This window comes from Candoia aspera, chromosome 3 (genome assembly GCF_035149785.1).
Source record: "Candoia aspera isolate rCanAsp1 chromosome 3, rCanAsp1.hap2, whole genome shotgun sequence".
In the NCBI taxonomy this organism is placed as follows: domain Eukaryota; kingdom Metazoa; phylum Chordata; class Lepidosauria; order Squamata; family Boidae; genus Candoia; species Candoia aspera.
This window is the reverse complement of record NC_086155.1, coordinates 138,925,484-138,939,365: the sequence shown is the minus strand read 5'-3', so window position 1 is coordinate 138,939,365 and position 13,882 is coordinate 138,925,484. Positions and strand designations below refer to the sequence as shown.

The 13,882-nt window shown below is 39.2% G+C and overlaps 1 protein-coding gene across 4 annotated transcripts in view; it reads right to left on the bottom strand.

Annotated features, from left to right (window-relative positions):
* The window catches only part of DSP (desmoplakin), a 51,403-nt gene extending 39,044 nt beyond the window's left edge, over positions 1-12,359 (bottom strand). Inside the window, exon 1 of one of the 4 annotated variants that reach the window (XM_063298864.1) lies at positions 11,928-12,359. In XM_063298864.1, coding sequence (XP_063154934.1) covers positions 11,928-12,121 — 194 coding nt within the window. In that variant the 5' untranslated portion in view covers positions 12,122-12,359. The remainder of the gene's footprint in view (positions 1-11,927) is intronic. The other 3 variants (XM_063298861.1, XM_063298862.1, XM_063298863.1) reach the window with 3 other exon arrangements.
* Positions 12,360-13,882: the final 1,523 nt, after the last annotated feature.

The following is a 13,882-nucleotide window of genomic DNA, read 5'->3' as shown; positions in this document are numbered from 1 at the left end:
TTGACAGTTTCCTCCTTCCTTCTTGTTACTCATTCCCAATTAGCTCAATTAAAACTATCCATAAAACATCATGTATACAGTACTGTAACTAATAATTAATAAATTGAGGATATTCGAACTTCAGGGTCACAACATCTAAGTATACATTTGACACCAGGTCCAGATGGAAGATACATTTGTATATATATTTTAGATCCCTGAATAATTTGCAGTTTATCAACACAAAGGTTTCTTACTCCCAGTTGTCCAAAAGTTTCTCTTGAAAGTATGTTACTGAAATGAAAAAGGTAAGATGGGGAACCAGGAGCAAAAGTTCCATTTGCTCCATTACTGCAAATGTGAATTCTTAGTTTGGCCATGTGTTCAGATATTCTCTTTTGGGTATGTATGTACCCTAAACATCAAGGACAAAATAGGTACCGTATTCCAATTTGTGAACCCTGAGGTCACAGGATGGAAGATCAGATTAGATCTCTAAGTCTCACCTTTTTTAAAATATTCATTATGAATCTCAGCTGGAAAGTTGTTTTAAGCATTCTCCAAAATCAGATTGCATTCCAGACTCTGATAATTGACATTTTGGCGAGGGTACTTTGTATAATGAAGACTAAGGCTCTATTACAATGTTCAGTTATAAGGAAAGAGCCAAGAGAAATCTACTTTTGCCAAAACTGAATACACCCATATAAGCTCCCAAAGTAAGCTGATTGTAGAACTTTGAACCACTTATAGATTGTTTAGAGTCAGTTTGAAGACCTGGATTTCATTTGTTAGTGAAATAGTCATGTGGTGGAAATCCTTTCATAAGAAATTTTTCTTTCATTCATTCTTTTCTGAAAATGAAAACCTTTCCTATTCAGCAAGTAAAGATGTAATAGATATGCCAACAGTCTTTGTTCCCAGAATTTCTCACCGCTGGCCATGCTGGTTAGGGAATTCTGAGAACTGAAGTCCAGGCATCTCAAGGGACTCCAATTAAGGAAAGCTCTATTAGGGGACCAAAGCACCATGCAGAAGTTGTGATATGAAAGAAACTCTGAAGGGCACAACATTAATTTAAAATGTTATTGAGGGCAATTTAAATATTTATACAAATTAAAATAACATGGGAAGGAATTTACTGTACCCTGTTTCCCAGGTAAGCCAACTTTGACTGCAAAGTGACACAGTCAAATTTGCAAACTCAGTTGTAGTTGTAATCCTGTATCTGAAATTCATCTATCCGATCTACCTTCAGATTCATTTTACCATACAGTACAGTTGTTATGAATGCAAATGCTGGAGTAATATTAATCTCTTTCTTAGCCTTTAAGAAGCAAAGGAGATGAAATGGCAATAGCAAATTTACAAGGTTACCATCCTTTGGAACTGTGTGCTAGAATATTATTCCCAGCTATGAAGCTTAAAAATATACCTTGGATGCCATATGGAAATAGCTTAGTGATCTAATTTATTTGGAAAAGTTAAATAAAGTAGAAAGTTGTCTACTTCAGTAATAGTGGCACAGAGACTCATTTTCACTAGCTCCATTGTTTAAAATATATGTTTTATTGTGTGCAATGAACAAAGAACGCTTGCCCAGGCTGTTTTTCCACGATACAGTCATCCTGCGATTCAGCTGTTGCTGCAAGTCAGCACTAGCTTAATGTAGGTGAGGTGCTCCAAACTAAGAACCATGCCTCTCTGGTAGGATCAGAGCTCTCAAACATGCTCAGGCATCTCCCAAATGGAAGAAGTTGTTGTTAAAACACTTACCAAAGAGAAGTCCCCCAAAACTGGCAGGAAAGCATATAATAATTCTCTTACATGCAGATGATGTAGTTCTGCTCCCCCAGACCTATATCCTGTATTAGCCTAAAAAGAGCATTGCAGGCTCTGGTTGAGAATGTTATGTATGTATGTATGTATGTATGTATGTATGTACGTATGTACGTGTAATCCTGCCTTTATTAGTTCTGTAAATAACTCAAGGTGGCGAACATACCTAATACTCCTTCTTCCTCCTATTTTCCCCACAACAGCAACCCCGTGAGGTGAGTTGGGATGAGAGAGAGTGACTGGCCCAAGGTCACCCAGACGGCTTTCATGCCTAAGATGGGACAAGAACTCACAGCCTCCTGGTTTCTAGCTTGGTGCCTTGACCACTAGACCAAACTGGCTCTCCCTAGAAAATCACTATAATAAAACCAAGATCCTATTGTGTGCTAAACACCCTAAAACATTTGTTTGGAAATTAAACAATCCAGCTGAGCAGATACTTTGGTCATTGAAGTATCACAGTATTGTATTTCATGCCACAACCACATGTAGAATGTACATGGAATACATAATGCAAAAAGCCCAGAGATCTGCTACAACCCTGCAAACATTTTTACACTAAAGGGAACATTGTCTATTCCTGCTACACTTCAAATACATTCAGCCCAAGTTTGGGTACAATTATTATTTGGTGTCCAGTTAGGTCCATATATTTCTTATGCCCCCTTGGAAAGGGTTCAGACTAAGTTCTTTAGGACAACATTCCAAGTCTCATGTTGCATTTCAAACACATTCCTACATCACCAGGCTGGTGTCAGTAAGATCAATTCCAGTGTCTGGATAAACATTTTCACATATTGGACTAAACTATTCTTCTCCCTGGCAGGTCTAACTCCTCAGGTCCTTTTTGATAATTTTGTTTCCTTTGAGCCAAGGCAATACATAAAAAACTGCAACTCTTCTTACTATGCTAGGGCAGTAGAAGCAGTCAGGCAATGCCTTCAGGACATTGATATCCACTCACACCTGATATCCACTCCCTAAACACTTATTTCTATCCAGCTCTCACACTCCTTTCAGATCTGCTAGATATCCAAACCAAATTACTAAGATATCTGCTAGATATCCAAACCAAATTACTAAGATATCTGCTAGGTATCTAAACCAAATTACTAAGGAGGCCTTAACTTTGGCATGGTTCAATGAACTCCCATCAGTGGTTTTAGAAGGGATTCAAATCAAGACTATGCCCATACAGAGGAGCCACTGAAAATATCAAACGTGTCTTATTATACTGTCTGTTTTACACTGACACTCACTGTGAGCTCTTAACCTTACATTCAACTAAATTCTCTGGTCATTCTGAACAGTTTTATTTCAACCTCTTATTTTCAGACTCAAATGACTCTATTTCTTTAGAGCCAAATTTGGTCATGTAATGCGCAAGATATGCAGCAGTTTGATTGAAATGTTTACCTAACTAATGAATTAATATTAGTTTTATGTATGCAATGTCTTTTATGAACTAGTCATTGACTGTAATAAATAATCTTTCTCTCTACCATAGGAAATTACTGTAATTTTCAAGAAAGTAGCTAGTTTCCTAATTCCGTTGTTATCTAACATATTCATTTGTACTATATTTTTCTGTTGCTTAAAAATAAAGGTCCACTTCTACTATATGAATGATAGAATTCTGGTAGTGTTAATACCCAAACAACTGGAAAGCAGTAGATTAGTAAAGTCTGGATTTTCTTCAAAAAAACATCTTCAATGAATCTTCTGCCTTCCAGTCAATAAGAACAATTTTATCCAGGGATTTCAAAGCACTTGAGCTCACAAACACATATGGCATTTGTTAAGGAACAGACATCAAGCGATAAATGGCACAGATATAATGCCTGTTGCAGATCTATTATCCCTTCACTGGAGTGCAAAACCTTATAACTATTTTTTAATCCAATGTTTATTTAACTTTTCCATCATATTTTGCAAATGATACAGCAGCCCTCTCATTAAGAGTACAAGCTGTTTTTCTGAATCTCATTATCATCTATAGTACTAGGCAGAAGTATAAGAAGAGGCATCAAGAAGAACAAGTGGATAGAGGTGAACTTGTAACTAACTACTCAAACACCTGAAGGCAAAACGTTATTTTGGGAAGTGCCACTGGTTGGCTATAGAAAGCTCTCTAAAGCACAGTTCCCTAACATGACTTGGCTGCCATTTCAGTGCCAGGAAAAGACCTTCTTCATCCCATTCCCTGCAAGACTTTTAAATCTTATCATAGCTTTTAAGCAGTTTTATTACACTTATTCCTGGTTTGTTTCTTGGTTTGTTTAGGGTAATTCAGGGTTTGTTGCCACGCATATGGACATGAGAAAACAAATCAGCCTCAAATGTGGAGTAATTTAATATTGTATTTATCCTCATAGTTTACATTATTTTTTCTCAAGATATGATTTCCCTTTCATTAACTTTGCATAAATAATTCTACTAACGTGCCTTCAATGGAGGGGTTTTAATACTTTCCAAGTGAGGGATTATCCTAACGTTCAACAGGTTAGCTTCCATAGTATGCTTTGATTCGCAATGCAACTTCAAACAGCAGGTCAAATGGACAGGTAAAACCGCCGTGTCAAAAGTTATGAAAAGAAGCCCTAATGAAGCAGAGTTGGACTCAAACTGAATGACTCTGACAACAGAACATTTAATGTGTTTTGATGGAATTTTAAGCTACAGTTCATCATTATGAAATTATGTCTCAAATTCACAAAGATTCTTTTGCTTCTGGAATGAGACGGCTCAGCTAAATGTAGCAAGGTTCCCCAACACATGCAACCAAATACATGTATGTACTGTATTGATGTAATGGGTGGGGTATGGAAATACATGAGATTAGAGTCCCCCCAACCCCAAAAGAGATTTTCCCTTAAATAGATACCTGTAGATTTGGGGAGAATTAAATAATTATCCATGGCTTTGTACATTTCCTGAGAAGAATAAAAGACACTGTAGAAAACAAATTGACAGGAGGCACAAGTGACTGCAAACCTAGGTAACTTTAACCACATTCCAGTGTGAGAAATAAAAATCTTGTCTCTTATTTTCAGCTCCCAAGAAACTTCTGAACAAGATAGACTACCATGAAAGGAACACAAATTAAGTACTTAAAGGCAAAGGGAAAGCCATAAGTTAAATATTGAAGGATAATGTGCTACTACTGAGATAATGCTAACTTCTACTATTAGAATAGAATAAACATAAAATATACACTGTAATCATTACACAAATACACAAGTAGAGGAAGATACAGAAAAGAGGAAGATTGAAGAGGAAGATATAGAAATAGATAGCTTAGAATGTATGATTTCTTTATATCAATCACCTTATTAGTATTGTCCTGGAATAAGTGTAAAACTAATGGAGGGAGATCTGAGACAGAATGGTCTAGACTTATAGTCCTGCACACAATAGTATCAGTTATCTATGCCAGGCTTCTTTATCCTATAAAGAGCAGCAATTTTCAGTGTCATCTTCAATGCACTCTGTCCCCCAGCTAGGGTCTACAGCATCCTATATTTGATCTTAACAAGAAGCTATCTATCTATCTATCTATCTATCTATCTATCTATCTATCTATCTATTTCAGACTTAATCACCACCCATCTGATTCAAAGAGCGACTCCGGGAGGCTTACAATAAAACTAGAATAAAGCTTAAAATAAAATAAAAGCAATAAAAACAATAAAAAACAATATTCTTAAGTAAAAATATAAAATCCAAGACAGGGATGTTAAAAACTTCTTAAGTTAATTCAATTCACGGGAGCCTCTTCAAGGTGTTAACCACCCCCAGGATTGTATCAGTAGTAATACTAATTGTACTACTGTAAAACTATTACCCAGTGATCATTCCCTATTCCTTATTAAGTTTCCTACATTGCCATCCATCCCGTTAATCTCTAAAACATCACTGAAATCACATTCTTTCCTGGCACAGTGTCCCAATGATCAATTGCTCATAAACCCTCATGCAGTTATTTCCAGCACATATTCGGTCTACCTGTATATTAGACTATTAGAATCTTGCTTCCTTTTAAAAATGCAAGATGGAATTATCCAGATACCTCAGATGACAAAAACAGGGTCTAACAGGACCTTTCTCAGTAAATTTTTCATGGTAAGAACCTGTAAGAAATATTCATAGAAGCAACTATTAGGGGTTTTTTTTTCTAGAAAAAAAAAAACAAAGGCTAATACTAATATGCTAATGAAAGTGGTAGGGTACATAGTTATACTGAGACATAATTATTTTTCTAAAGACATATCCGCTATATTTTCTAGTTAGCTGAGGCTGGAAGTAATGTATATTCTGCATTCAGATAGCATACTAACAGCAACTGCTAGCTGAAGCACTCAGTAGGGGTAAAAAAAGGGCAGATACAAATGGATTCATTCAGAATTAAGCTATGACCTGGCTCAGAATGACATGCAAACAGACCGAGAACCTTGTAATATTAGCCAAGGTTAGCACAGAAATTATACTGCACAACCGTGCCAAGAAAACTGCAGGGGCTCATCCAAGCAATCTCCAAGAATCGAATACTATTCAACGGATTAAAAAAAAAAAATACTGAACCAGTATCATTTTGGAAATTTGGGAGAATTTATGCCATGGTGATCATTTTTGACCCCTTAACCATGGTCTAAGCAGACTAATATCTGGGCATGGCTTCTTTGTCTAGCAACCCATCAACTGTAGCACATTTGATTCACTCCTTTTGTATTGTGCCACTTACACAATTCAGTTTATGAAGGATCAGCACAGCTATTGGGATATGACACCTGTACTTGCTCAGATGTGCTGAATCTGCATACCACGCTGTAGAGGACCTCACTTATCTCCTCTCTCAGAGAGGGTAAAGAAGCTTTACCACTTTGCTAATGAAAGGCTGAAATATCCCAGTTCCTACAGTGCTGAAGATTGATTGCTTTTAGCCTCCCCCACCTCAACAAATCCACCTACAATTATTAGCTCTTTATATCTGATTATGCTGGGCAATCAGGTTGCACACTCTGCTTTTTATCAAGTGATCTTTTCATCAGTCATGGTATATATGGGACACTCCTTATTCTCAACTTGGAATTGTGACGGGGTAGCAGCCATTTTCATTAGGAAAGACACTGGCTGCATTTGTTCACATAGTCTGCAATGCCCTGCCCCACCCCAAGATGAAGCCTTTGGAAATAAGTAAAAAAACAACAACACAGAAACAAGAATTCTTTTAAACAAAATGAAGTTGTAATTCTGGTCTTTGCATGACTGTACAGCCTGCTATTCTACTTGTCTCTGCAAATGAGTTCATTGCACAGATTTTTATGTACAGTGAATAAAAGGCATTTAAAAGGCAGCCTTGCCATGGAACAGTTCTCACCCTATTTTAAGTACTGCACTGGTACATTATGGAGGTAGAAATTATGTTTTTGGAAATCAAATGCAACCCAACTTTAATCACAAATCTTACCAACACTTCTCAGCACTTAATAAGCAAAATGAATATAATTAAACTATTTAATTAAACCACTATGGAAACCAACTTGTTCCTAGATTCCCACAATTGAGAAGCTGAGAACAGACAGCTTACTCAACCCTTGGCGGAGGGAGAGGTTGGCATTGTCATTTCAGTAAAGTACAAGCTGGAAGATGAACGAACAAAAATAAAGTAAAATAAAGTTTAACAAAACCCCAAAGGCCAGTCTTCTGAAACTCTGAAACAAACAGTAATTTTTGCATTTAGAAATATATATGCCAATACTTCTATACTTCAGCATGCAAAATTCCTCAAATGTTACAACTATCCCTAAATGCCTAATGTTGAAGAGTGACGCATTCCTAAAGAACTGCATAAATACTAAGTATGGGTGGCCAGAGAAGACGAAGACAGTAACAAAAACTATGTATCACTATTGCTGCAGGCAAAAAGACACCTAGGAACAATGAAGAAAATAGCCATTAAAAAAAAAATGTAACTGTTAACATCTGAAGGAAGGCTGCATATGCCCAAGCAATTCCATTCATTTTTGCATGAAAAGAAGTTGCTCCAATTGCCTTTAAAAAAAACTGGTTTCGGTTTCCAGATGTACTGCCTCCACTTTCTATTTCTGTCCCCTAATTTTAATTTAATTCACACAATAAATTCATGAGATGAACTAAAGAAATTTGTTGAAAATTTAACCAAAGTATCTGGAAGCATTCATCAGCAAATCTCACAGTACAGAAATTGCTGATAACTTCTTCTAAAATAAATTGAGTGAGATGACTAACTATATTTATTTCATTCAGTTCTGACACTGCCTGATTCCAAACTGACAAATAAATCATTTAAAAAAATAAAATAAATGGTTTTAAATCAGTATGTAATCATAAACCAATTTGTTCCAAATAAATTTTATAAGAGAATACTAAAAATACTAATCAAAACTCAGCCTGAATATTCTCTGCACTTTTAACTTCTCTCCTAAATAGCAACTATAAGCAGTTCCTTTAAAGTAATGTACACAGTGATGTTTGTAAATGTTTAGATACTCAATTCTCTCAAATGAAATTCTAAAAGAAGTTTCCTCTATTGGAACTAGATCTGTACACCACTAATACAGACTGAAAAAAGAGAATTACATGCATTTATAAAGAGTTTAAATCTATTAGATTTCAATGTACATGCCTACTCAGCCAAGCCCAAGAACCAAGATTTCCAAACAACCCAGAGCAATTACTGTTCCTGAAGTTAAGAACTCTTATTGGAAGGATTAATCTAGAATTGGAATACATTTTTTTAGTATTTGGACTTCTTTAAAGCTTTCCTAATTCCCACCCTTTTTTTAACCTAACAATGAACAATGACATGTTCAAACTAAGGCATGTTTGACTACTTATTTCAACATATTGGCACTAAGTTCAAATACAAAAGTTTCCTAAATCCCATGTGGTATTGCCAATGTTTACTTCAGCTGGTCTCCTATGGTTTTAATAGTTAAATGACAGAAATTCCGCTGAGAATACTTTTCTCCACTGCATCTGAAGGATGTTAAATCTATTGAATTTCTACTTATTCTGAATCCATGGAGATGCATGTTCATAAAATGTGCTGATTTTGCTGAATGTTTCTACATAATAGTTACCAAACTAGGTTGGTTTAATACTCTGCAGAGAATATTAAATGTAGAGCACAACCATAAATATGCTTATTGTACTAAGGATAGGGCAACTAATTAACTAGAATTAATTCTGTGTGGGTGGGTATGTGCCCTTGAGTCAGTTTTGACTCCTGGCGACTGCCTGGACTAATCTCTGCAGTTTTCTTGGCAAGGTTTTTCAGAAGTGTTTTGCCCTTGCCTCCTTCCTAGGGCTGCGAGAGAGTGACTGGCCCAAGGTCACCAAGCTGGCTCTGTGCCTGAGACGAGACTAAAAATCACAATCGCCCGGTTTCTAGCCTGTTGCCTTAACCACTACACCAAACTGGCTCGCAGACTTAATTAGCATTGTTTGATTCTTCCTATTTTATCCACATACACGATTTACTAATATTTGGTGTCAGGCAATATAAAAATGCAGTAAATAACAAGTAAATAATTGACTCCACTGTTGCCAGCGATGGGCAAGATTATGTAAAGTACCCCTAAAAATAGGGTACTTCTCATAATTTTTCGGTAGGCAATTTTAAGAAAATGCTGTATGATGCTCACTTCCCTCTGTGTGCACAATGGGAGTTAGCAACAGCTTTGGGCAAACTAGGATGTGTGTTGCATCGTGACTGAGAGTTTGAGCTTTAAATCTTAAGCTTACAGATTTGAAGGGTATACAAGAGAGACAAGAGTTTATCTGGAGCATTTATACAACCTCAGAGTATTAGTTCTCTTGCTTTATGATTTAGGCTTCTACACGGTCTCAATATGCTCAAACACATTGAGCTTCTCAATAACCACACTATAAAATGTATACCAAGGTAAGTCTTCATTGAAAGTTAGTATATGGTATGTTAGCTATAGCCTTTCTGTAGGCTATAGCTAACAATAAAGCTACAGCCTACATAAAGTTATCTCAGTAAATGTCTACACCCAGTCCCTCAGAGGAAAAAACAATGTGAGTCCAAGAAATAATTTTACAAGGAAAGGGAAGGCTGAGAAAGGAATTACTTCCCAAACATTAAGCACAGTAGGAGATTAAAAACAAGCATGATGTTTTGCCAGCTGCCTTTGGATGTATGCCCATGCACAAAAGGGAGACTAAATTTTGAAATATAAACAGGCACCTTTTAAAACAGACATTGTAACTTTGTGCTTTAGTGATTCACACAACTGGAGTAACATTCTTAATTTCCTTTAACAGTTTATCAACACTGCTTGAGCATTACACCATATAATGAACCACAGCAATGCTATAATGAGACAGAGAAGGTACAAAACTGGAAATGCTATGAGAAACTTTCCAATTCTGCTATTGAAAGAGAGAAAGAACTCTACTGAACCTCATCAAGCAAAAAAGATGCTTGCTCTAAAAAGAAAGGAAAGAAAAGAAACTCCAGCAAACGTTGAGTACAAAAGCAACTACTAATTTGGGAATGGGAGAAGCCAAGATCCACACCTCTCTAAAGGTTGTCAATTTTTAATCTGAAATATTATTTGCTGGTGCTACCAATGAGTCACACCAGTGAAAATGAGCCCTGGTAACCAAGTGAAATCAATAGTACATAAACCAGTAAAATAGGCTATTCTTCATACTACTTTTTTTCCTGCAGAAGCAATTTGATGTTGGAAATCAGACAGAATCTCATGTTTCTGTCATATATGATACTTCCTCATACTTATACATGCATAGGTAAGCCACAGATGTCTGCCCTCTCTCATTACATGCATGTGAATGGTTCTACACCCTTGGGATCCTATCATATATAAAGACGGTAATTGTACGAAGTGTACCGTCAAGGAAGAGCCAAGGTCAATAATTGCTCCCTGTGATGGTCTGCAACACATTCAATTTGTATTGTGCTTTTCATATTTTCATATATAAACTCTCCTGGCCTTTCAGAAGGAAGTAAAAACATGGCTATGCCATCTGGCCTGGGATGGGAGAGGGGACAGCTACTCATGGGGGTGGTTGGCCCTGTGAGGGTGCCAAGGTTAAGATCTTCCCATTTTGAATTTTATATTTTATATATTGTACTTGTAATTTTATGTGTTTATATTGAATTGTTACCATTTTTATTATTTGTAAGCCGCCCAGAGTCATTGTGCATGAGATGGGCAGTAGAGAAATTTAATAAATAAATATACATATAAAAAGGTGACATGTAAGGTGGCTCGTAACTGCACACAGCTTCCTAAGCAGCAGAGCTCTCGCTCAGCAGGAAAAATAAGGCATGTGAAGTGTTATACATTTTTTTCTCAAGGAAACAAATAATTAAAAAACCTTCTTAGTGGATCAAAAAAAGCCAAACTATACTTTTGTATGACTCTCTCCTGAAAGCACTAAACAGCTTTCCTGCCTTAATCTTGATAAACTTTAAAGGAGTTGGAAGGGTGTGGATATAAAGAAACTCTGCAGCAACTCCAGCATCCAAAGGATAGTAACCACAGCCATGTAAGCAATAAGGACATTAATCATCAGAAAACTTTATGCTAGCTATTAGTGAAAAAACCAACTCCACAAGACACTGCGCTGATGGGTTAATCATCCATCTGATCTCCCACTTATTCTACAATTCAATAGCCACAACCCAAACTGCCAAAAGCCACTGTATCACCAAAGGTTGCAACTAAAAGCTCTGAACTTTGTCCTGAGCTTTTTTTTTAAGGTCTCATAAGAAATAATCTTCCCCATAGTCCAAATGCTGAGCAACTTTCTTCTCCATAAAGAAAACAGTGTGTGGAAACCGAGGACAAAATGAATTGCAAGGAGATCTTCTTTCTTCCCACAGATGCAGAACTTAACCAGCACAGTAATTGACATGAGTCAATTATAAGCAAGGACGGGTTTCAGCAACCAGCTGGAGCTGCCCTTGACGGGATGTATCCGTTCCTCCTTAACAGGGCAAGTCTATTTATTTGCAGAGAAAGAGAAAACTAGCCACACAAGGAGAGGTAGCTACGTGAGATATGAGTTGCACTTACGCATATCCTTCTGAGTTGATGTCCCCGACGTAGCTTTTCTGGACGTAATACATTTTATGAGCGTGGCTGCTTCCCCCGCCGCCTCCCATCATCATATGGGAGTTCACGTCGTGGCGCATATCCGGGCCGGACTCAGATCTGATCATCCTGCCCAAGGTGTTGAGCCTGGGGTGGGATCCGCCATTCATGCTCATCTTGAAAGCTGTGTTTCAAGCGCACTGCTTCGGATAAGAAAAGAAGAGCCAGGTCAGAAGAAAAGCGTGAACTGGCGCCGACCGAACTGTCCTGGAGAAGGGCGGTATTATAGCTGCCTTTTTCTTTATTTCTCCCCACCTCTGGCAAAAGCAAACGAGCGAGCAACGTAAAGACCAAAATTAGTCCCCCAAAGGAATGCAGAGAGAGAGGCAGACGGTCTGTAGGGCGGCAGGCAGGGCGGGAAAGAGGAAGCCGGGAGAGGTACACAAAACGTGGGGGGAGAGGGGCTGAAGGCAAAGGAGGGTAGGATGAAGACTCGGGCGTCTGGGGGAGAAAGAGAGAGAGGCAGGTCCCGGTGGCGTTCAGCAGCAGCGTCCAGGTGAGAAGAAAACAAAGCGGTGGGGTTACTGGTGGCGGAGGAGGAGATCAGCCAGTCTCCTCCCTACGGGAAGGACGAAGCCGCACCTTTTGGAATCTTTTTGAACTAACAAGTCTGGGCGTGGAACCACCGCCCTCCGGTTCATTCCGGTCCTCGCCCCCCTCCCGCCGAGCCAGAGTCTGGCAGAGACTCCAGGGCCGCCGCCTCTCCGCTTTTACCTGGGCCCAACCCAAAGGACAGGAGCAAGCCAACGCCCGGCGCACGGTTACGTCCTCCTTTTCATTTGCAGAAACGCGAAGTCCCCTAGCGGCCCTGCCCTTGGCGACAACAAGGAGTCTGGCTGGGAAGGCCCAACTGAGGAGCGCTTGGCTCCCACGGGAGAAAACTCCCTCCCGCCTGTAAGGTGGGACGCTTCCCAGTGTCGCCCGAGCGGCGAAGTGTTGAAGTTGCCAGCGGGGATTACCGGCTTTGCTTGAGCGCCTCGCAATAACTTTGACTTTCGGGCGGGTGGACCGCTCTGTCGCGCGCGCTCTTTTTCCGAGGCGAGCGTTTCACCTTCTCGCGTTCTGTGGCAGTAAGCTGGCGGCTCCTGTTGGTTCTGGTGCTGTGGCCCTGGACCTCCCCGTTCCCCCTATCACCCGGCGGGGGCTCAGGAATGGAGTCGCGGCGGAACGGGGTCTTTCCATTGGCTGCCAGTTTTGATTAACCTCACCAGGCTCTCTCCCCTGCTCAAGGAGGTCAGGAGAGGCATTGCTGTTATGGTCAGTTCATTTGGGAGGGAGTTGATGACGCCGGCTCCTTTCCCTTGCCCAAACTTCCTTCCCTGGGCAGTTTAGCTATCACAAGTGAGGGATCTGGTCAACTTCACCCTTTCCTGTGATCAGTCAGGAGAAGAGGCTGTTTGAGCATGGCACTGACTGCTCTGATCTAGCAACTTCACTTCAGGAATACAGTAAAAGCACTGCTCTAGGGGGGGTGGTGTTGATACTGATATATTTTCCTCCCATCTGTGGGCCAGGAGGAAAGCACATCATCAGGGAGCAAGCTATGAAGGGGTGCTAGAAAATCCCGATCCCCTGACTCTGAGGATGGGTACCTGGAGAATCCTCTCCCTATTAGGTCATGTAGATCAGACAGATTCAACATAAAGAAGATGGTCCCAAAGATAACAAGGGCCCATGCCATATAAGGCTTCATAGGTGATCACCAGCACTGTGAATACGGTCTAGAAGCCTACTAGGCAATTAGTTCAATCCTCACAGAACAAATTTTCTGCTAAACTGGCTAATTCTTTTTAGTAATTAAGTCACCACATTGTGTGCCTACTCTAGCTTTTCTTCAGGAAAGCCTCACATAAAGCAAATAGTAAAGCTATGCAAGA